Raw genomic sequence first — 23428 nt, 5'->3', positions numbered from 1 at the left:
TCAACAGGATATCGGGATTCGTAAGCAGTAGCTCGATCTGCTTTCGGTGGGCAAAGAAGAGACCTTATACGCGATTGTCCATATCTTGCTTGGCAGCGTAAACCTATCCTGGCAAGGAAAGGCTATCTAGCAATGTCTCGATCGAACTCCTCCTATTTGAGTGCTTCTCTCCAATTGTCTTTATTTCGCCGCGAATGTCAGTGGCAGAGATTGATGTATCCTTATCCTCCTTTTCAATTGCGGCCAATATCTGCATCGGTCGGGCCCTGACATGTGTCATTGATGTAATTATAGCTTTCTGAGCCGGTGTACGTCTACGATGGACATTGTGTGTACTAGGGTCGAGTGATTGAGAGTGGTTATGATGCTTATGTTGAACCTCTAGCTTCTACTGGTCGCTATCCTCCGATTGCTTTGTCTTGAAGATAATAAACTTAAAGGGATATCCAGTTGCGCGCATGCTTGTGTTCAGAAGCCTTGCTCTAACTAGACTGATACTTTCTGAATTGATCGCACTGGTAGTAATATCGTGTCTTTGACATCAGAATCAAGAGGTTTGCTCCGCTTGAGTACTTTTATACGCTAGGATTGATTTAATCCATTAATTTCCACCATTAATTACTAGCGCGGGGGACAAATATCAAAAACGAGGGAACAAATCTCAGCAGCCTAGCAGTGGATCAAAATCGCACGTTATGGAAATCACATGTAAAATACTCTGTACAAGGAGCTGGAGGTGACGGAATCAACACAAACAAAGGCAATTTGCGCGCCCCAAGACAAGCTGCAACCGTCGCGTAATACGACGACAAAGCCAAACTAAAGATACCATACTGGTATTCAGAAGATCCAATGGGTTGATGCGGAGTTAACGGGAGAATGAAGCTTCTTCCGGGTCATGAGATGAGTGAATCTGTTGCGCCTCACGCCGGAGTCATCAGTTCTGCGCCTCCCCGCTTTTTAATAATGAAGGGCCAGACCCTCGAGTTGGAGTTGAAGCTTGATCCGAGCTGTTCACGCTTCATGTTTGCATCTTAACATGTATTGTAACTAGAAAGCAGTCCAACTACTCTTCCATACTGCATCAGACACCTGGAAAATCAAAGAACTTAAGTCTTTCGCTCGTCGATTTCGGATTCTAAACCATTGCCCCCATCGTCACCGCATCTTGAGGCGAGAGCTATGAGCTAACTTATAAATCCTACGGGTCCGCTTGTCCTACCCAAAACACTTAATACCAGCGGAGTAACCCTCCAAAATGGATGGAATAGTGCCCAGTGTTATCATTATTGCAAGGTATACATTTCCCCGGCTGGTATATCATTTTCTGACCGACATCATCCGCAGACATGGAGCCAGGCTTGACGCTGCCGACAAATCATGGCACCTCTCCTCTCCCACACCATACGACCCCCCTCTAACCTACGGCGGTTGGATGCAAGCTCGATCACTCGGCCTCCGAATCGCACATCTCTTGAACGCACGATTGGATGAGCTAGAATCGAAGGAGCGAGAGGAGGCACAACAGGACCCGTTCCGAACGAAGGATGGAGCTAGCACCAGCAATGGAGATGGACGGCCTGCCGACAACACTGGGCGGAAGAGGAAGAGAAAGCAGAAGATCATAATGCATAGCTCACCATTCTTACGCTGCGTCCAGACGTCGGTGGCGCTAAGTGGTGGAATCGCAAGCTACAAGAAACCTAAGGAACATGAATCTAGGGGACGAGCGCTCTCGGACGCAAAGCTTGGAAGGTCATCTCCCACGAGGTCACCCTCTCCACTGTCCCGGGAGGTTGGTATAAAGCCTTTAACTTCCGCCCCTACTTCCAACCCTGTCGACAGCACCCCCGATGCTAGGAAGGACCAGAATGGCGAACAAGAGCCCGACAGCCTTCGGAAGACAACGCTTCGAATCGACGCGTTTCTTGGAGAATGGTTATCGCCAGAATACTTCGAAGACATCACCCCTCCACCAAATTCGACCTTCATGGTCGCGAACGCGAAAGCAGAGTTACTCCGTCGTGCTGATAGAATTGATGCCTTGCAGCCTCAAAACGCCACCAACGGTCCAGGTAACTTCCCAGGCGGATGGGGGAAGAAGGTGAAGGCCGAGTCTCCTTCGAGATCGAGTGGGGCTACAGTTTCTGCGGAGGACCGAGGGCCGTTGTCACATCTCGAGGACCTTGAGCAGGCGTTGCCACGTCGAGATCGGGCGGGGACCCAAGCTTCCGAGTCGAAGGCTGCCACCATCTCCGCGGGTGGAACCGATGCGGGATTATATGTGCCACCTGTTCCTTCCTATGCCATTGCTCATATCGACCCGATTCCTGCTGGCTATCCCGCTCACACGCGCGATGCATGTGTGATTGTGGACTATCAATGGGACAGCATGCGAGAGCCACAAGAATGGGGCGGTGGCGGCGAAAACGGCGAAGAATGGAGCGCCATGCACCGCAGATTCCGAAAAGGGTTGAGTAATATGGTTAATTGGTACAAATCCTACGGAACGGAAACGCCGAACCTAAGTCCAACGTCCAAAAAGCCGGTTCCTGTCCGACCCCAGCAACCAGAAGAGGAAGAAGAAGCAGCAGAAGAGGAAGAGGAGGAAGAGCTCATTCTCATCCTCGTCACTCACGGTGCGGGTTGCAATGCCCTTATCGGCGCTCTCACAAATCAACCAGTCCTCATCGACGTTGGCACGGCTAGCCTAACATGGGCACGCCTCCGCCAGACCTCTCCGAGACACTCCCCCACCTCCCCCCGTACCCACTCTACTAGCACTCTCTGGTCCCCCCCTAAACCTCCACCTCCCCCATCCCTCCTCTCCTCTTCCCCCCCACCTACCCCCCCATCCTTCTCCTCCCGCCGCCGCTCTTCCCTCGACCCCCGCCTCGCCCAGTCCTACGAAATCCGCCACCTCGCCACCACCACGCACCTCACCTCCGGCGTCGACCCCTCCCGCCTCCCCACCCTTGACTCCCCCAAACCACCCCCCTCCATCCCCACCCACGTCCAACTTCCCGAACACGCCGCTTACCGCCGCCGCTTCGACGGCCTCTCCTCCTCCGGCCTTCCCGGCTCCTCCTCCGCCGCCGCTCTCATCGGCTCCACCACTCCCCCGACCGCCTCCTCCGCCGCCCCCTCCGCCCCCCCCTTCGCCGCCCTCAACCTCACCAACGCCGCCGGCGCCCCCGTCCGCGCCATGTCGGCCGCCCTTAGCACTGCCCGCAAGCCATCCGCTCCCACGCGCAGTTGGAGCTCCCGCAGCCAGTCCCCTGCCGAGCCCGGCGGACGGGATATCCCCGGACGGCCGGGCGGCTTGTGGAATGCGAACCGCAGCCCCGCACTGTCGTCAACGGTGGTGGGCGATGCGGACTCGCTGTATTCGAATAGTCCTGGGCGGGATATGGTGTTGAATTTTGGGGATGCGGGGGGTTCGGTGAGGATGGTGGAGGTGGCGGGAAAGGGAGGGGGCGGAAGGGAATCGCCTGTTGTCGTTATCAAGGAGAAGGGGGAGGTGGAGGGAGAGGATGGGGAGGAGGAGGAGGATGAGGAGGGAATGCCGGAACGGCAGAGTGAGGAGGAGGAAAGGGATGAGGTGGTAGAGAATTTTCCGGGGAAGCCGCCTGGGGAGACGCAGGGGTTGTGGGGAACGGGGCCGAGTCACATGAGGTTGTGGGGCGCGTCGCAGGCGCCGAAGTTGGATCGGGAGCGGGCGGTAAAGCGGCGGTGGACGGTGAATGACCCAAGTGGATAGGTTGGAATGGCGTGTAGGACGGGAAGGAAGAAAATGTCGTTCGTTATGATTTGGATGTATGATACCCCGCCGGAGGGCACTTCGCTGAGATGAATGGGTCACGCGCTCGCTACAGTACTTGAGGGAGAGGGTAGAACGAGAATGTGATATTGTAGAACGGCTGATGCGCGTATGGTAGGAAAAACAGGGTCCCGGACGCCGACATTGACCGCGTCTACCGATCATGATACTGTACTCCGCCCATGCAATCACCATACTATGCCGCTATTCGCTCCTCCAAGATGAAACGGCTCCTACCCTACCCCACCACCGCCTTAAAGCTCAGCCCCTCCAGGAACGCGCTCAGACTCTCCTTCCCCACCTCCACGATACAATGCTCGAACCCATCCTTCCGCACCCGCGCCCCCGTCTCCCGTGCCACTTCCAGAAACGCGATACCGAATTTATTCCGTCCCTCGCCTTTTTTCGCCCGGCGACGCTCCTCGCCTTCGCTCTCGCTGCCGCTGTCGCTGTCGCTGTCGTCCTCCTCGCTCTCGTCTTCGCTCTCCTCGAAGTCCTCTAGATCCTCCCCCATCGCTAACCACCGCTCCTGTCTCTCCTCCCGCCTTTTCTCCCTCTCCGCTCTCCGCTCCCCCCTTCTCTTCTCCTTCTCCTCTTTCCGCTTTTTTCTCTCCACCATCTTCGCACTCCGCCTCTCTGCATCATATCCCCCACTTCCCCCGCCCAACCCCACCACCACAAACACCCCCCTCCCCTCATCCAACCCCGCAATCACCATCTCCCCTCCCCCCTCCCCCTCCTCCCGCACCGCCCCGGCAACCCACAGTCCCAACTTCACCAACGGCCCCGCCCGGCAAAACACCCCCACGTCCGGCCCCTCCCGCACCACGCACATCCGAAACGCCGCCAGCCGCCGGATCTGCTTCTTCGCCAGCAGCGACGTCCCCGTCCGCAGAATCGCCCGCGCCAGCCCCTGCGCCACCCCGACTTGCGCCAGCACCACGCTCGGCGACCCCAGCGCGTCGTACGCCGCGAAGAACCGCGACATGTCCGAGGCGTCGGCACCCGTGGGCGTGAGCGCGAGGTCGTGCGTGCCGGTCGAGGCGGCGGGGGTGGACGCGCCCGAGGACAGAGTGCTGGGCGCGTGTTGAGCGGTGGATGTAGGTGCGGCGTGCGCGACGTGGCCGACATCCAGGATGGCACTGAGAACGACGCCGACGTCGGAGGCGGAGAGGCAGGCTTTCCAGCCCCAGCAGCGGACGAAGCCCCAGGAATCCTTGCCTGCGTCGCCGGCGCCGAAGACGCGGGGAGGTACGAGGTCATGGAGGCCGTAGAGGGGGGCAAATTTCAGGAGGCGTTCGCGGAGGCCGCGCTTGAGTTCCATGTCCATGTGGGTGTAGCTCTGGCGGCATTGGGTGAGGCTGACGCCCATTTTGGCGAGGAGGCGCTGCAGGCGGCGCGTGCCGGGCTCGGTCCAGGTTTTGAGCTTGGATGCCACGTAGCTGCTGTGGAGCATGCTGTCATAGAGAGACCAGTGGCGGATGAGGAGGAATCGCGGCTCGGGGGAGAGCCGGATGGCGTTGTCCGTGGGTGAGCGAGCTTGCGTCGGGATCGCGCCAGAGGCTTCGCCGGTGGTGCTGTCGCGGGAGGAGTTGGGGTCGGCGGGGTTGAGGCGGCGAACTTCGTCGCGGAGGACGGCGCGGATGCGGGCGCCGCGGGCGCCGGACCAGGAGGAGGGGGTGAGGTTGTCGGAGATGGGCATGAGGCCGAGGCCATGGGCGGTTTGGCCGGCGAGTTCTAGGGAGGTGACGCCGACGATGGCGAGCCAGAGGAGCTCGTTGTCTTCGCGGCCGAGTTCGGAGGCGAGGGAGTACAGGAGCGAGGAGACGGGTTCGGAGAAGGAGGTACCGAGGGAGTAGTATTTTTGGAGGACGCGGTCGTGCTTTTGGCGCAGGCGGAGGAGTTGGCGGCGGAGTTGGCGAGCAGAAAGTTCGTTGGATTTGGGGATGGGAGAGACGGAGCCGGAATGCTCGATGGGGCTGACTGAACGTGAGGATTCGGAAGACCCGAGGGCACGACGTCGATCGGGTCGCGGAGACGAGGGGATAATGGTGGACTGTGGACTGTTAAACGCGTCATTCCGTGGAGGTTGAACCGACTTACTGAGTTACTACGTCGCCTTTGCCTGGGTCGTTCGTCATCGTCCAGCTCGCTATCTTCTGTGTCTGACCAGCTCTTTCGTTTCCGGCTTGCTTGACCGGAGGTTGGGATGTCGTCCTCATCGGCAGCTTCTCCCACCTCCGATTCCGACACGATGGACTCGTCATCGTCGCCGAGTTCAGGCATCTCAGCAAGTGCACAATATGCTTCTCGTTCGGGCTCTAGGTCTTCCTCAATATCACCATCGTCCAAGACAATGATCCCCCCATTCCCTGGGAGGTACGCGTCTGACAATTGGCCTTTGTCAATCCCGTGCCGTCTTCTTCCCGCTTCATCCGCAATCTCCTCAGGTTGGATTCCTTGCCCGCCAAACACGTTGGTCAAGTTATACGGTCGTCTTGCATCTAAGACCCAGACCTCCACGCCTCCCATTCCGCCTTCGCCATTCTCGTCGACTTCGAGCCCTAGTTTCTCTTCCAGATCCACCATGCCCCCCACACCGAGACAGATCACCACGCCACCGGACCCTCCATCGGACCTGCGCATCGGACGAACCAGCTCCGTGCCGGCATTGGCAAGGTCGGCATAGCCACTGATGGGATGGATCTTATGTGAGATATAGTCGCGTCGAAGGAGGGATGTGAGAATTCGGCAGGCACATATCGCGTCCGGTTCAAGGGATACCAGGATGAGGACCGGAGGAGAGAGGGGATGGTGGGATCGAAGCAGGTGGTTGTAGAGGTGTCCGACGAGGGAGCGTGGTAAATACATGTTTCCGGAAGGATGTTTGACTTGTTTCGAGGAGTAGACCGGCTAGCTAACATTGACGTGTTCTTTAGGGTATCGACTGAGAGTAACCGAGAGGGAGAATGCACCGAATATGTGTGCAAATATGGCGATCGCAAGCGATGTCTGTAGCAGACAGTTCATGGATTGACGCGCTGAGACGCGTATTGGTGGGGTATACTATGTTCTTAAAGCCATGCTGGGGATAAAAAGACTAGTTAGACCTTGAATACAATATAAAGCTTCCGAAATATGTTTGGGAGGAATTGAACTAAGGATTTGAATGTGTTATTGGTATGGGTTGGAGGATAGATAGTGCTGAGGGACCGCTTAGAACAAGTCGCGTCGCGAAGTCGCGTGGTGACAAGGGGAGGTCGCGACTCGGCTGAAGTGCGGCTGAAGTTAGGTTGAATCTCGGATCATTCAGCGATTCATGCCTCCAAAGGAACCTATCTAAGTCAACAAACAACATGCCTTCTCTTCTCGAATACTTACTTATCCATCGCATCCCAATTAAAATATCAATCGAGGAATATGTCTGATATACTAATGTACCAGCCGTAGATTACTTTTCCAGTTCTTGTCCGATCGCCAAATAGGCCCTCTGCCATTATGCAAGCTGCGAAGCATCTCAACGTCGTCGGTATCCTCCATTCGAGTTTTCTCCCGTAAAAGATCTTTTATGGTTTTATTCAAGTCCACTAGATATCCTTCTTCTCATATCTTCCCCATACGGAGTCACATCTGCGCTTGGTCAACATGGTGTCGGGCGGTGTGGATAGGAGGTCAGAATAAGGTTCAGACGGCTGCCGGCTACAAGTGACGGGGTCTGTCAGTGCCGAACCGATCGATTCCCGCCCCGCATCAAGACCCCGCCGATTATAGTGTATTGGCAGTGTGCAGCGTAATTGTTAAATCTCACGTTGCCCAGTTATATTCGAAGTCACAATTCATTTGACACAGTTGATCTTTCGAAACTGTGACAGTTGATTCACGGGCTTAATCAGTAACAATATCCTATTTGCCTGTCCATCTCAAGTAAATAGCCATGGCCCCAGCAACCATTGACCTTCAACTCCTCCAATCCCGACAATGGTCCGTTGACACCTCCTACAATGCCTCCATCATCATCTCCTACAACCTCGCCCTGGGAGCTGCAGGTACCAACCTCCCCCTAACCTTCGAAGCCCACCCCTCATTCCACGCCCTCCCCTCCTTCGCCTGCGTCCCCACCATCTCCGTCATGGGCGCCGTTTCCCAAGCATTTCCTTCCCTCCTCCCCAAATTCCAACCCCACAACCAACTCCATGGCGAGCACTACATCCGATCCCTCGCCCCCTTCCCCATCCCCTCGTCCAACTCTCCCACTGTCCCCATCCGCACCACCGGGAAGATCATCGGCTGCGTGTCTCGCCCCCGCGGCGTCACCGTCACGGTCGCCATCGAAACCTCGCATCCACCGTCCGGTACGGTCATCTGCTACAGCGAATGGACCTCGTTCGTCCTCGGCATCCCCCCAGCCGGCGCCTCCACCACCACCGAAGATCGTGGCCCCGCAACCGCAACCTACCCCACCCCATCGCGGACCGCTGACAAGGTGCTCCAGTATAAAACGACACCCGAACAAGGCGCCCTGTACCGCGCTGCGTCGGGCGATTTGAATCCGCTGCACATCGATCCGGCGACGGCGAAGCGGGCAGGCTTTCAGGGGCCCATTCTGACGGGAACCTGTACGCTGGGGGTTGGGATCAGGCAGATCATCGAGGAGTTTGCGGGAGGGGATGTCGGGAGGTTTGACTGGGTGCGGTGCCGGTTGAGCAAGCCGGTGTTCCCTGGTGAGTTGGTGCGGACGGAGATGTGGGAGGAAGAGGGGAGAAGGATCGCGTTTCGGATGGTGGTAGGGGATGGGAAAGGGGAGAAGGTGGTGATTGGAAATGCGGCGGTTGGATTGAAAACGAATGCTGGGAACCTTTAAAGCTTTCTTATAAGATTACAATGAAAGTTGTTGACTGTGAGATCGATTCAATGCTTTTCGTCAGCGGAATATCGGGTGACCCAACTTCTTACTAAGACATTGGTCGACCCCTAATTTGGGGAGCCAAAGACAAAGAAAAGGACCCAAAAGGCAAAAGAAGAAGGGCCAAAAGGCAAAGACTATTGAATCTAGTCTCATCACGTGACCTTTGCGCAACGGTTTTTTCAATTTAGACAATTCAGTGTACTCTCCACATTAGCACTCTGGCTTACAAGTCGAATTACTATATTTTGTCCTGGTGTTATTATTATATATCATATCTAAACTTTTACAGCTTCATTAAGAACTATGTTTAGCTGATGTCTTCATTCTTGTCTGGCTTGGTCGAAGACCGGAGTGCTATTATTGCAAGTAATAGCGGATATACGAGTTTATCGGCAGCATCCCCCAAACGATACCACTGAACAGGATACTTGTAGATTTATCAAAGATTGAGTCGCCCTTCAATCCTTCTTATCAGCTTCGGCCCAGCTTACGGACCCTCTCTCCCCAGCCAGCGAATATGAAAGATCCAATTCCGCTCCACGATCCTTATACTGTCTACTTCTCAGAGCGAAAGATCATTCTTATGCCGAATGATCAAATACCCTATCAGAAGGCCATTCGGAGAACATAACAATCCTCTGAAGCATCCCCCCCTCTCTGTCGTGTCGGAGATACTAAATATCTCGCCCGGCCACAGTGGATCGGCCTCATATTCTCCGAACATGCTCGTGCACTTGCAGGCGATTTCGGCACTGATCTTGTTCGAGGCGTAGACTTGGATGGTCCATACCAGTCGGTTCCAAGTTTGTCCGTCGGCGGGAGCTTGTTGGCCCACCACAGTCCACGTGAGATACTGTGTATCGGACATGAATCGGAGCGGCGTGTATGCGTGATTGTCCTTGCCTTCTTCCTCCTATGCCTTGGTTGTGGGACTGGTGAACGCTCGCACGTAGATCGGCCCTGTCTTGACGTTGTAGGATGCTTGCAACGTGCCCTTTGTACGCTAAGGGATATTAGGGAGAAACCGAACTGAATTCGGGGCGGACACTTACCTCCATATAGTCGTTCTCAAACCCAAATCCAATCCCCCTATTTGAGTCGTCTCCCCTGCGTACCAGCCAAAATACGCAGCCTCGCCCGCCTCGTTGCCATCCGGAATGTACACGTCGATGCCCAACCCGTCAAAGTTCTCATCCATCTCGCCAACATCGATGAACCAGCTGGGGTACTCCTCCATCACCCATCCCCACTGCGACAAGTCCGCGATCTCGACGTTCTGGCTCTGCGACCTTTTCTCTTCCCCCGTTACGGGGTTCGGCGGCCAACAAAACTGGTCCAACTCCTCCACTGGCTTCGGAAAGTTCTCCATCATCTGGTTGCCCTTCTCTAGGGCTTTCCCCCACATCCCCTGATCCGGGGCACGCAGGATGTTTTTGTTGAATCGACGATACCCGTCCTGATCGGCTGGGTTGGCCCAGCACAGATCCCCCCGTTTCCGGGAGCATCATTGATTTTGTAGATGATCAGATATGTCGGACCGGCGTGGTGCTTGAACACGTAGATCATGCTGGTCTGTTTCACGCCTAGGCCGCCTTTATGTTAGCCGAGGAACCCCCCGCTGACATGCCGTAGTTTGGCCCCAACAAGGCGTGGAAGCACTTCTGATTTTTTGTAGATTCTGGTGATAGAGATACTTGCGCCCCCCCTTTCCCAAGAGGGCCCCCCCATTCTCTTTCAATACTCGCGTAATGGTGCTCAGTGTATCTACGTCACTGATGTCGAACTCCACCCACTAGTTCAAGTTCTTCTTGCTAGGCACAACGCCGCGGCATTGCTTCTCCCACTCCAGGAAGAGAACATCCGACATGGTATGTAATGAAGGAAACTGGGCTTTGGTCCAATCAGACGGCGCTGCCGAGCGCGCCCGTTTCTTATAGATCGACATGATAAATCCCCGTTCGCAATCGTAGAGCGCATGTAACACGGCTTCTGTCGGCTGGACATTGTCAGTCGCATCTTGTCCAAAACCTTTCTGCCCCATCATACCTCGACCGTCTTTCTCTGCTCATAATACTTGATCGTGCTCTGCCGAAGATGTGCCGTCTGTTTCCCCGCCGTCGTACTATCCAGTTCGCCCAAGTACCCCGTCGCCTCCCTGATATGCTTCCGCACTGCCTCAATGTTTCCCCGAGGATGGTCGCTACTGTTCCAACCGTAATCGTCCATTTGGTCGTACAGCCCAAACTGGCTCTACAATCTCATCGGGTAACCGAAGTTGGGTAATACGCTCCAGGCATGAGCCGCGTCCATATCACTGCGTTCCATTCCACAGCAATAATCGAGTCGAGCGCCTCTGTCGATCGTATAGTTCCAGTCAATCTAGGGTACCTTGATCCTAGATGTCACGTTCTCTGGGACCTGGCGGCCAGATATCTCCGCCGGACGTCCGAATGGTATTGCGATCCTATCTTCCACTTGTGCAAGGTCTTCATCGTGACTCTTCCGTTCAATATGGCGATTTGAGATATGAAAACTCTGATGGATATTCTCACTGGGTGAAAGAAATCCACTGAAATATGCAAGGACGAGGGTTAGGAAACAATTGTAAGGTACTAGGGCTTAAGGGTTAGCATTATATCAGAATCGAAGCAGTGATGAACTACTAGAGCCAAAGGAGTCTGAGGGTTTCAATTTTATATTACTTGGTTGGGGAACTCCAAGCGAAGTTTAGAAATTTCTCGGATAATGGTCATGAAGAAAAGTTCGACACATCATGAGGAGTCGTTAAACATTGGTGTTCCGCACGGGAACAACCTGCGTAAACTCACTCATGTGAACATGATGATGCTCATGTATACATTGTGATGTCGATTAAGTGAGCATGATGAACATGATTCACTTCGCTTCATTCTTCAGAACGGATATTGAGTCCTATCGGTCGCAATGGATTCGCTCCTTGAAAAAGCCTCGTAATGCCATTCAAACGTTGGCAATATATTAAGGGGATGTCAGAACACACACACATAGTGAGCATGAACACAAATCCCCTATTCGTAATCTCTATCTCCATTCCAAGGGATCGGAGACGTTGCCACCTCACCACCAGGTGTTCACCTAGACCTTTCACGGTTCTCGTTCAACCGATATGTTGCAGTCCTTATTCGGCGCTCTGTACGGGGTTGTCCTGCATAGAACACCTGTATCGAGGGGTTTTTAGGAAGGGGGGGTTGAAAGTCTTTCAAGGATATCCAATGGTGTAACGTGAGCTCAAAGCCCACTACTTTGTCATCCAGAGGCTTGTATGTCAGATGAAGAAACGCTAGACAAAGTTGGGGCCGTAAGTGAGCCGTTCAACCACTTGTGCTCTTCTCCAGTTTCCAACACCAATAAAGCAATCCCCAACAGAGCACCAACACGCCCGAGCAAATTTTTTGAACTCGCTCGTATGCGCTGCGATGAGCACACAGAAGCTGTACGCCATTGGAAAGTTCGACATGAATTTATCTCCAGCCTCTCTCTGCTCGATCAACCTGTCAATCTCCGTTAATATAACGGAGCAGGTCAGCGTCAAGAGAAATCCCAGCTTCCCATGCTCTTTCTTCATGAAGGTCAAGCACGATTGCGTCGCAGCCGCCGCGATGTAGATGATGTAAGCACCGATTAATAATTCTGGTGATGTTCGAGAGTCCTGTCTAATGAGTGCAAGTCCGCCCGCCAAAGTCAGAGAGAGGATGCACGCCAAATTCAGCCCCAGAGTGGCACATCCGAAGCCGATTGCCACCAGGCAAGAACCCATTGTCCCCAATGCGTCAGAAGTCGAGCCAACATCTCGAAAGGGCATCGCCGTTGTGGTCTGAGCCAACATTATGAGTGCCAAACAGCGGACCAGGTTGCGACTGGCAGGACTTGGAAGAAACTTGCGTTGCAGGCCCGGTGTCGGCGATACTAGCACGCTGTCGTTTTTTTTTGCGGGAGGTAGGAAGTCGGGGTGTGATCTTGTTTTGGTGGTTAAGGGGGAGAGGGGTGTAATGCTCGACGATACGCCACGGGGAACATGGAAGGACGGTACTGTCCCACCTAGCAGTAATCCCATTATCTGGTCAGCAAGGTAAATGAAGGCTAACATATACTCCAAAGGGTCCGGAAGCTGGTAGCGGAGCAACTCCAGGGAGGAATGGATTCCACGTCTCCACATTCTTGCCGGCACAGAGTATTTAGCTGCTAATTGACGTAAAGCGGGACTTGCAGAAGGATGTTCAGATGCCAAAAAGAAATCATGGTGTTCATGAAGGAACTTCCGACGAAGCGCGATCACGGCCTCCCACTCGTCGGTTGGTAGATCTCGGCCGCCAGTGTGCTCTATCAACAGAGTCAGGGTTTGGACGGCGTGGATACACTTCGACTCAACCATGATCAACCCAGTATATAGAGATATAACCTCAGCAGCCAATTGCTCTGGACTGATTGGCCTGGAAGGCGGTTGTCGGAGTAGTCCTGGTGGAATTTGGCCCTCTGTTGAACCGATAGATTTAGGGGTTGTGATGAGTGTGACGGAAGTATCAATTGTTTCAGTGGCGACTTGAGCAGGAGCAGGGATGCGATTTGAACGGTTCCCTATCGTCAACCTGGAGCTGGTGTGTGCATTACTTGTTTTGGAACCTTGGATTGATCTTGGTGGTCCGGTAGGGTGGCTCGTCTGATCTGGAGTATCTGTTCTCGTCCGTTTAAATGTTTGCCAAGGGACTTCAAGGCTGATCCACTGGTTCACTGGAGGAGCACCGCTTTCCACGTTCCCATTTCGTAGCCCCGGCTGTCCTGCCTCCAGCAGCGGGTATTTGGAGTGTAGGCTATTAAAATTGTTAGTCGGTGAACCGAAGCATCCCGAGTAACTCGATTTGAATATCAAGGGGGAGACATCAAGTCCAGAATGAGACTTACGCAGGTCTTATGCCGGCGGAGCGAATTCCGGCCATCTTGATAGCAGCTGCAACAAAGAGACCTCCAAGTCGGTGTGGTCTACCTCCCTTAATTCATGAATCGGGGAGCAGACGTGGCCTTTTTAATACCCGGTTCGGCCGTTCTCAATCTCAGGCTGGACGAGGAGGGCACCGCAACTAGCACTGATCGCAAATCCGAAAAATCAGAGATGCCGGAGTTTCATGATAGGGAGGTCAGGGTATAGATTCTTATTTGCGAATGCGTGGCTGCGGGACGAGGCTTTAGTACTGGTGTTGCTCAACCGATGCGAGACTCGGACCCAGATCAAGGCAAAACCCCGCGGATAGCCCGATTGTTATTATTCCTCAATTTTCCATAACGAGAATCAGGCTGATGGGCTGTGCAAAAGGCTCATTGGGTTGTAAGCTGCCACGTCGTGGTATTTGCGTGCTGAATGCGGTTTACCGGTGTGATTGAACGCCTCATTTCAGCAGCATAGTGGCCCAAGGCTATGAGGATTGAAAGTGAAAAGTTTACCGGATTGGTTTTCAGGCCACGTCCGTGCTATTCGTAGTATAAAAACTCGACCTGTTCCCTTGTGGCAATATTTTCGGCTACTACGTTCCAACTTGAAGTGACTTTTGGCTCAGACTTCTAGATTTTGAACATCCCGATCTCGGCTCCACATCGCAACGTATTGAAACTTGATGCCTTAGAGTAAACAGGATCAATGAAATGAACGGCCAGAAGACAGCATTAGGGTTTAATGTAAGTCAAATCCATAGGCTCTACGGAGAGTGCAATCGCTGGCGAAGAAACGCTCTGACAAAATGCAGTGGATAAATCTGACACTCTCATGGACGCAGTCGAGGTTGCCGGCGTTGTACTCGGTTCGATCTCGCTGTTAAATTCGGAGACGGCACTGGCACGATACAAGCAAACGAAGATAACGAGTCCACAGGAGGCGTGGGAAGACTCTCCCATTGAGCTGGAAGAATGTCCTTGTGGACCTTTCCCTGTATCCTGTCTCCCGTACATCCAGACAAGCCTTGGAGGAAGTCTACTAGAGGTAAGCATGGATTAGTTTCGCAATTCTATGTCCAAACAGCAAAGATGGCTGACTTCTGACAGGACTCAGCCAGTTCATACACCCAGCCGATTCCAAACGTTCGGCAATATTTATGCCACCTATGCCTGAAGCGTCTATCGCCAGTATATTTGGTGATCGCAATAGTCATCTTCGGTTTAACTATTGCAATGCTCAGCAAACGCTATAGAGAGCGGAATAAGTGGCACTGGCATTTCATAGCAATAGGGATAGTAGCAACGGGATTGTTGCAATCCGACTCACCAACGAACATAGAGAAACTTGCGTTGGCACATATGCCAATTTGCATGTCTCTGGCAGTTTTGTGTAGTGCCTTGACGAGCTGGATTCCATGGATGAGGATATGAGGAAAGATGATATACATCTGCTCTCTTCACCACAATTTAATTTCTTCAGGTGGCATAAGGACGCAGATATTATACGGCCTTACATTTCGTCGTGTTGGTGGATGGTGATCGAGGCCTGAAGTTAGATATCTCTCAACCAGCGATCTATTGTAGAAGTAACAACTGATATTTATCAATAGAAGGGCCATTGACTGTGAGTTGAATGCCAAGTAGGGAGATGGGCTGGAAGAGGTCAAAGTGTTACAGAATTGCTAAGATGAGTTGCCCACCCTGCGGAGAAATCATTACAGGCAGCACTGGCCAATTCGAAATGACAAAGAAGTCTTCATGGACAAGATAAACTTTGAAAACGGTTCGGGATACGTCCAGATAGAAACGAAACCATGAACCAAGACATGAACGAGCATCTAGATGAAGCAAGGTGCTGATGACTTACTTCCCCTACGAAACAGACTTTAGAGATCTAATTCCAAACTCTAGGCCTAAATGAATGCAAACATATGACAAAGCATCCACATACTACAAGGCACTTGCTTGAGACATGGCACCTGAGAAACAGTTGGGAAGCGGTGTAGACTGAGAATGTAGAAAGCATTATTCTGCGAGCAGAATGGTATCTAAGAACAGAGTTAAGCATTGGTGTAAGCCAGTATGGGATATATAGCCCATCTGAATGAATTGTAATTGCGGTAGTACGGTATTGCGAGTGTGTAGTATGTAAGTGTCTCGGTGTGCAGTTAACTAACTATCCGTGGCCTGAAGTTGGGATGGATAATATGAAAAGCAGTTTCTGCCTTAAGAATTATATGAGCCTCAGGCATGATATTGGCCCCTGGTCAATCACTCCAATGCCAAGAGCGCCACGGATATTCCGCATCTCATCCATAGTTTCACACGTGTGGTGACGATGCCGATTTTGTCAGGCATCAGACCGTTCTTTTCTTTAATTATCTCAACATCACGACATTATATTTCCCATTAATTCTGCCGCTTCAATCTTCAGCCCGCTGCCTTATCTCTACATCCCATCCATCACGACATCTTGCGGTTACAATCCATTCCCCTCCTTCCGATTCTCCTTGTGTCGGCCTTGCCCAGCTTACCTAACGACGTATTGGTTGTCCCTCTACTCCGAGATCAACCCAGATTCGTCCTCCGCAGTCCTCCAACCAACGTCTTCAGACTCAAGCGATGCCGCAGCACCGACGGAACAACCTCCTCAGCAGCCGCAGACGTCTTGACGAAGAGGGCGAGGAGGAAGGTTCCGTTATTACCGAACATATTGATGACTCTGCGAGCGAAGCCTCCGTTCCCAGTGATGTCGATCAAGATGCGGAAGCAGATGATAGCGATCTGAGTGACTCTCAAGGCGCTGAAAAACCATCGAAGTCACGATCTCCGAAGAAACAAAACGGTGTCACCAAAACGCCGAAGCCCTCGAAACAATCGGATGGTGCAGTTAAGCCTGCACCGGACGTTGGGGATGGTCCGAAGTTTGGTCAAACGGCGGATATGGAGGCCATGATGAACGGGCTCAGCGTTTCTGAGAATCCTAGACCGGAAGAAGCCGCTGAATTTCATGGCCCCTCGATGGGATCGGCGGCTTCAACGGTGCGGGTATCCGAACCTCAAGCGTTGAGTGGACGGCAAGAGTCGGTGGCAGAGAGAAGGAGACGGGAACAGGAGGACTACAACTCAAAGAAGGCCAGTGATCCGGCCTTTATACCAAACCGAGGTACATTCTTTATGCATGATCATCGGTCAGTTGCAGGCCATGCGGGATTCAGACCCTATGGTCGAGGCCGGGGAAGGGGGCGTATCGGAGGGCCATTCTCACCAGCAAAGTGAGTACCCCGTTCAAGTATCTCCGAACTTGCTCTAACAACAATAGTTTCGGCGCCCAATCCTCCAACCCAACCGATTCTCCTTGGACTCACGACCTCCACGAAACTCTCCAACAGCCAGCTCCCAAACCACAACCTACGCAACACCATCCTCCCTACCAACTCGCTCCTGCAGAGACTGCAGCGCAGCCACCCACCGCCGTCACCAGCATCCCGAAAGCTCCTTCTACTCCCGTCAATCGCACCTTCTCACAAACCGTTCAGATTGGGAACGTCCAAGTACGAGTGTTCCTTTCTGGAATGAATGCACCCATCGTTTTCTCTGGCGTTCCTGTCAAATCCCACACTAGACTTCCCAATCATCGACCACCACTACGACGGGACAAACCCGTTAGAATATCATTGCCCGATCATCCACCCCGATATATCTTCCCGTCGACCGATCGATCCTTTATATTCATTCCTCGAGCATTGCGGCCAAACCAACAAGGATTTGGAAGAGGCCGTGGCAGAGGGCCTGTTGGACCGTTCGGAGGGTATTCTAGCAGACGGACAAGTGCCTATGGTGGAAGCGTTTATTCACCTAGCATTGCTATGAGCAGAAGATCGTCACTTGCCCGTGAAATCGGTCGAGAAAGTATCGGCTCGCCGACGGGCTCTGTGCTCTCGAGGCCTGGTGTTCCAGGATACAATAATAATCGGCCCGTCGTGCGACTCCCGGGCTCACAGCAGCATACACCCACGATGTCCGGAGCGGGAACACCCGTCATCGGAATGCCACCTCCACCCCCATACCCGCTGCCGCAGAAACCACAGCGTGAGAATTGGCAAGCTCCGATCACCATGCACCAACCTCGTCCACAGAAGACCGTATCCGTTGCTGGAATCGAGTCACCTGCTTCGGTATCCGGAGCAATGCAACATGTTGCCCAACAAGAGCAGTTCGCTTTCCATCACCAAGTTCCCGGGCACGTCAACGGCGCTCCACCCAACCTCAACCAGCCCGACCTCTCCGGACAATATTACCACCCGCTCGTCCGCCAACACTCCTATCCAAACAGCCAACAATCTGCCAGCGGCACTCCTCTCTCCAACATTCCCGAGCGTGCCATCCACGCTCCCGCCTTCCAACCCTACCCACAAACTTTCCAACCGCCCTATGCCAACCCCCCCGGCTACTACTATCCCCCGCAACCCCAAAACCAATACACCGCCGCCCTCCCAAGCGGCGCCGTCATCGCTCCCATGTTCGTCCCGAACGGCCAGGCTGGCACCATCGTCGTCCCGACCATCACCACCGCACCCCCACAAGTCGCTCAGGGCGCCAACCCACCCCACAACGGTCAAGCCGGTTTATCGTCCAGCGACCCCACCGCTCTCCAGGCCGCCCAGGGCAACTTGGTGGCGCAGGAGGCGAACGGGATGGTGTACTATTACGATCCGAACCAGTACTACCAGCCGATGGAAGGCGGCGAGGCATATCCATCGCCGGCGCAGATGCCGGCGCAGATGCCGGCGCAGATGGGCCAGTATAGCGGCGGATACACCATGCCTGGGATGGGAGGGATGATGACTCCGAGTCCGGATGGGTATTACTACCCGCAGATGGCTGGAATGTCCGGATATTATCCACAGCAGTAATATCGGACGTTCTGGGGATATCTTTCGCGTGGCTCTCCGATTCATGAGTCTTGTCTTGCATGCGTGGGCTGTTATGGGATTGAGTTCTTGCGGCTGGGTTTACGGGATGCACGTCATGTCTGCCTTTCAGCAGCGTTTGAACTTCAATCCCCCTTCCATCCTTCAAATATATGTCTGATCACCCCCATCTGTTTTACAAACCGGCGCGTCGGCAATCGGTTTTATTAGTTTGATGATTCTTCGCACAGCGGGTTCGAGCGTCTTGGATTGTCATTTGCGTTCCCTTCCTTGCTTCTGTCTTTCTCACGTGGCGTTTCCCATCTCTTCTGAGAGCCGCGCAATTATCTGTGTTCCGTTTTCGACGCACATCACATTCATGTTACCTTTTCTAATTCCCTTCTATCCCTGGCATCGTCTCGTGGATGAGTGGTGTGCCGGGATTCAAAACACCGAAAAAGCATTTTTGGGGCGGTGGATGGCGGTTGAGGTGGCGGTGGTTTTGCTGCTGGCTGGTTGTCTCGTGAGGGAGGTGATCGGGTTTTCCCTGGAGTTCATCGAGTGCTGGAGAGGTGTTGAGATGTCAGCTCCTAACTGGCAATGAGGGATAGTCGAAATCGTTTCTTCTTAGATACTCGATAGCTCTCGTGGAGCGGCTGATATACAGAGGAATCAAGAAGACTCATTGATAATATCTGCTGAACTATTAAGTGAAATTTAGTCTAGTTACTAATCTCAATACTTAATAACTAGTTCCTACTAGGGAAGTAGGAGGCCCTATATCTTCAAGGACATAAAAGAGGTTAAAGATTATACGCACATCTCTAGCAAAAAAGAAAGGGCAGAACGCCAATTCCATCAACCAGACTCGAACCCACCACCTACCAAAAAGGGAACAAAGTCCAACACCCCACTGGGCTCCTCTGAGGGCGGCGTACAGGCTACCAACTAAGCCTTCAAAGTACTCTTGTGCCTGCAAACAACCCCATCCAAGGAGTGGCCCCTCCACATCTAGGGGGGAGGGACCCTCTCTTAGGAGTTGACCAACCTCTAGAGGTACATGTGAGACTTCATCAAGTATATAGAGGTCACACTCACATGGTTCCCAACCAGGCCACAGGCCTGTATATTACTAGAATTAACTGTTGATGGATGATATGGGTGTGTGTCGGGCCGTGTGTTGGAGAGTGAATGGGAGGAGGTTCACATGCGCATTGTTTGGGCATATGATGTTGGGAGGATGGGTGAATTTGTTAACCAGAGTGACTCTCTTACTGAGAAACAGGTAGCATAAGGTACAGGAAGCTCTACTGGGCTGAGTTTGATCTTGAAGGATACAGTATGTCGACCCTTACTATTTCTACCCTTCTTCTAGATTCCTAGGGGGGAGCGTCCCTTTTGGGGATTGAACTTGGTTGGGTAGATTCATCACAGTAGACTTCCATGTCCCTTTGAGCCTCCTTTACTTCAATGATCCGATCTGCGGAAGAAGAGGCTCTAGTCTTGTGGTTATGACCCGTTTTCGTGCTCAAATCCATACTTTACATCAACGCGACGAACACTTAGCAGATAGAGCACCGTCAATGACCTCATAAGTCTTCCCTCTTCATTAACCTAACCGCATCATACCACTCACTCAACATCGCCCACCGTCGCGCCGAGAAGCTCCCTGGATTCACGCGGAGAGGAGGAGTGTTTCCCTGGCCATTGCGACCGGCGTATACATCAAGTCCAGCCACCACTGACTGATATCCAGAAAGATTTCAGGGCCATCCATGCATCCGACCGTTGATTTCTCCGTCGCACGTCCGATGCTCAGAGCGCCACTTGTGCTAACTCGGAAAAGCTCAGGGGCTTCGCGTTCACTGAGAGGAATCATCAGTAGCCTCTCAGGGGTCGGGGGCATTGGGGCAACAATTTATTTCTCGGCGTCTCCCGTTCGATGAGGGAGAGTTATCGATGAGTGCGGCGCGACTGGACCTCTGGAGAGGCGAGAGCAGGGGAAACGGTGTCGGTGGGTTGTTTGACGGACTCCCATGTCCTCCCCTCGATCCAGGACAGTGGTCCTGATATTCACAAGTCCGAGCCGCAGCAGTTATGGAATCTGTCCGACAGTAGGGCGACGTACGAGCCTAGTGTACAGACTGACTGAGTGGATAGCTCATCGAAGTAGCAGAACAGAAGACCGAAGATCCACCACGGTAGCCTTTGACTCTAGTTTAAGCTTTCTGATTCGGGTCAAGAAAGATGAGGGGAGTGAAGGAAGGCCTGCGAGCAAAGATCCAACTTCGGAGCCATTCTTGGCGTCCTATGTACGCGCTTTGAATCAGAGGACAATTGGACATATTCGATTGAATGTGGATTGATATGTAGGTATAGAACTCGCAAGTCCAGAGCCGCGGTGCTCAAATGGCGCCGAACTAACCACACCGACGATTTATCCCGCTACGATCGGTTCGACATCCTCTCGGATGGATGCCATGGGACCGCAGTACTAACCCATTCGCGGAGTCTCTAGATGCCGTCTGTCAACATTGGAGCATGAATATCCATTAGATATGGCGTCGGACGGTTTCGACACCAACCACGCATCTCTCGCCGGCCCAATATCTTCTCCGGAATTCTAGCGAGAGCCGATTTCCTTAATTAGGAACAAGACGGAGAGACTCTCTACGTCCGACTCCCGGGATGCTTCCTCCCTTCGACCAGTCGTCCATACCCGCACTGATCCAGTCAGCAACATCTTCCACCCGACGCGGCCACGTACGGAACAAACGGCTAGAAATTGTTCGTCTCCAGCACAGGATGCATCGGACTCTTTTCTTCGCCCCTCTACTCTCCAGTTCCAGCTTCCATCTTTACCGAGCTCTTTTCGTACTCCTTACCCAGTCCCACGCCGCCCGATCTCCCGCCCCTCATCCACGCGCGATCTTCCGCTGTCGCACTCCACCTTGCCGTAGAGCGGCACATCCGACACGGCGAACGAGCGGGCCGCAGTGAGTCGTTTGTCGCTGTTGTGCGGCTTCGAAGTGGGAGCGGCGGCGGCGATAAGCGGCGGCATGGAGTCGGCGGGGTGGCGGAACGGCCTTGGCGGCATGAGTCTTTTTAGTTATGAGATAGGAACCCGGGAGGCAAATACAATGCGGAAGGGGACGCGATATTAGTACTGATTGCCAAGAGACTCAACATATGCAGACTGCATGGACTTAATGTTGGGGACGGACTTTATTACGACAGAGGTATCCTGGTCGCGAGCTTAGCTCGCGTGTAGCAAGGCATACCAAATGAATACGCGTCTCATTGTACAGGTACACGACCATAGCGAACGAGTGAACTGCATCCAATCCACATCGAATACAAGTACCCCGTCTCATACCGCTCTCCGTCGGTTTCTCCCGGAATTCTTCCTCTCGACTCACCAACCACGAACCTCCCCGTGCCTCAACTTTTCCCTCATGAACATGCCACTCCTCCCCAGACCCCACCCCGCGTCACCATCGCGAGACGCATCCCACATCCTCATCTGGGACTACTATCGACCCACCAATCACGACACCAGGCGATCGTGCTGTGCAGTGTTAGCACCTAGCCGTACCTGGATGTCGTCACCACCGCAAAGGCGGCAACTGGCGAGACCGTGAACGTGTCAGGGTCGGGACAAACCTGAGCGATCGGCTGAAGTTGCTGAGCTGGAGGGTGAGTGAGGCGGCGGGGTTGGTGGGTATGCTTCTATATGGCGGCAGGATAATCGACAGGGGGAGTGCGGGCGGTTGCCTACATATTAGTACTGTGCCGCTTATGCGAGCTCTGGTGGTGTTTCATAACTTTTCATCCCTCCCTTGACGACTTTGTCTGGGCTCTGGAGTAAGGCTACTTCCTTCAAGTAAGGATATCAAGAAGCGATTTGTAGCCTGTTTATTCCTTAATACGGAAGCCCGGTACTACCATCTCCACCGCCCAGCCTGACCTCATCGCTGGTAATCCGATGTCCAGGTGCGCGAGGCCAAAGTACGGGACGACCAGTCCCGCGCGTCCAACCACCGAACTTGTGGATGACCTGAACGAGGTACCGAACAAGAATACTTCGAGCTGGATCAGAATCCAAGGTTCTATCTCAGTTCACGGCTTCTCAGATCTCATTCAAGGAGAAGCTGAGAGATCTAGAATGGGCTGGAGCCGGTGGATGGGTCACCGGATCACGGAGATAAGGTGGCACAGGCCTCCATTCAAGTCGGTCAGTGGATGGAGTACATGGTAGTATTAGGGCGTAGGCAGTAGGGAAACGCAATGAGAGGCAAAAATACGATTCGTAATGAGAGGCGGAATAAGCAACACCGGAAAGTGAAAGAGTGATAGCTCCTCTGTTTGCTACAAGGAGCCAACAGGTGCTTCACAAGACGGGGAGGAAATTGGTACACCGTGACCACGGAACCATCAGAATTCAGAGGTGACTGGATTCGTGTTAGGAATAGCAACTCCAGGCTGCCGTGGGACTTAAAGCTGGCGTGTATCCTGTACCTCGACTACTATAGTAACAAATCCAGGAATTAAATGATACGGTAAAGCAGGCGACGGCATCCAGGCTCTTCCGGTGTCTCCTTGATTGAACCCCAAACTTCCAGCGTCCAGCATCGACATCCAGTCATCATCGCCCATCATTCCGCTCAGGTGTCTCCCTTCGTCGCAGCTCACGGAACTCAGCAGCTCTCCTCACCCCAAACCATCAGCTTCCCCCGCTCCCCATCACTCCAATCACCAATCTATCTCCCTCCTCACTACTTCTCACTCTCCCTCTTCTGTCTTCCTCTCTCCCTCTCTTCCCCCTCT

General features: G+C 53.2%; 6 protein-coding genes across 6 annotated transcripts; 3 read left to right on the top strand and 3 right to left on the bottom strand.

Moving 5' to 3' along the window:
* Positions 1–1258: 1258 nt before the first annotated feature.
* On the top strand, positions 1259–2722 carry P152DRAFT_394196 (uncharacterized protein; the record flags this gene model as incomplete). Its single annotated transcript, XM_033676240.1, has 2 exons — positions 1259–1795; positions 1886–2722. Coding segments are annotated over 2 exons (1374 nt in total), but the record flags the coding sequence as incomplete, so codon positions are not given.
* Positions 2723–3875: 1153 nt separating this feature from the next.
* Positions 3876–6834, bottom strand: P152DRAFT_501273 (CDC45-like protein). The gene is made up of 2 exons (XM_033682317.1): positions 5924–6834; positions 3876–5876 (listed from the first exon to the last, which is right to left on the bottom strand). Exons 1-2 carry the CDS (start codon positions 6689–6691, stop codon positions 4059–4061), a joined length of 2586 nt encoding a protein of 861 aa, XP_033535387.1. The 5' UTR covers positions 6692–6834; the 3' UTR covers positions 3876–4058.
* Positions 6835–7754: 920 nt separating this feature from the next.
* P152DRAFT_394632 (uncharacterized protein) lies at positions 7755–8681 on the top strand (the record flags this gene model as incomplete). Its single annotated transcript, XM_033676266.1, has 1 exon — positions 7755–8681. One exon carries the CDS (start codon positions 7755–7757, stop codon positions 8679–8681), a length of 927 nt encoding a protein of 308 aa, XP_033535386.1.
* A 541-nt stretch (positions 8682–9222) lies between these two features.
* Positions 9223–10131, bottom strand: P152DRAFT_501265 (uncharacterized protein; the record flags this gene model as incomplete). Its single annotated transcript, XM_033682316.1, has 2 exons — positions 9223–9729; positions 9779–10131. 2 exons carry the CDS (start codon positions 10129–10131, stop codon positions 9333–9335), a joined length of 750 nt encoding a protein of 249 aa, XP_033535385.1. The 3' UTR covers positions 9223–9332.
* Positions 10132–12783: 2652 nt separating this feature from the next.
* Positions 12784–13218, bottom strand: P152DRAFT_386235 (uncharacterized protein; the record flags this gene model as incomplete). Its single annotated transcript, XM_033675829.1, has 1 exon — positions 12784–13218. A coding segment is annotated over one exon (435 nt), but the record flags the coding sequence as incomplete, so codon positions are not given.
* Positions 13219–16167: 2949 nt separating this feature from the next.
* P152DRAFT_290906 (uncharacterized protein) lies at positions 16168–18720 on the top strand. Its single transcript, XM_033675015.1, has 2 exons — positions 16168–16963; positions 17011–18720. The coding sequence occupies exons 1-2, from the start codon at positions 16311–16313 to the stop codon at positions 18602–18604; spliced, it is 2247 nt and encodes a 748-aa protein (XP_033535383.1). The 5' UTR covers positions 16168–16310; the 3' UTR covers positions 18605–18720.
* Positions 18721–23428: the final 4708 nt, after the last annotated feature.

This window comes from Eremomyces bilateralis, assembly GCF_010015585.1.
Source record: "Eremomyces bilateralis CBS 781.70 unplaced genomic scaffold P152scaffold_6, whole genome shotgun sequence".
In the NCBI taxonomy this organism is placed as follows: domain Eukaryota; kingdom Fungi; phylum Ascomycota; class Dothideomycetes; order Eremomycetales; family Eremomycetaceae; genus Eremomyces; species Eremomyces bilateralis.
This window is presented reverse-complemented; position numbering and strand designations above follow the sequence as displayed.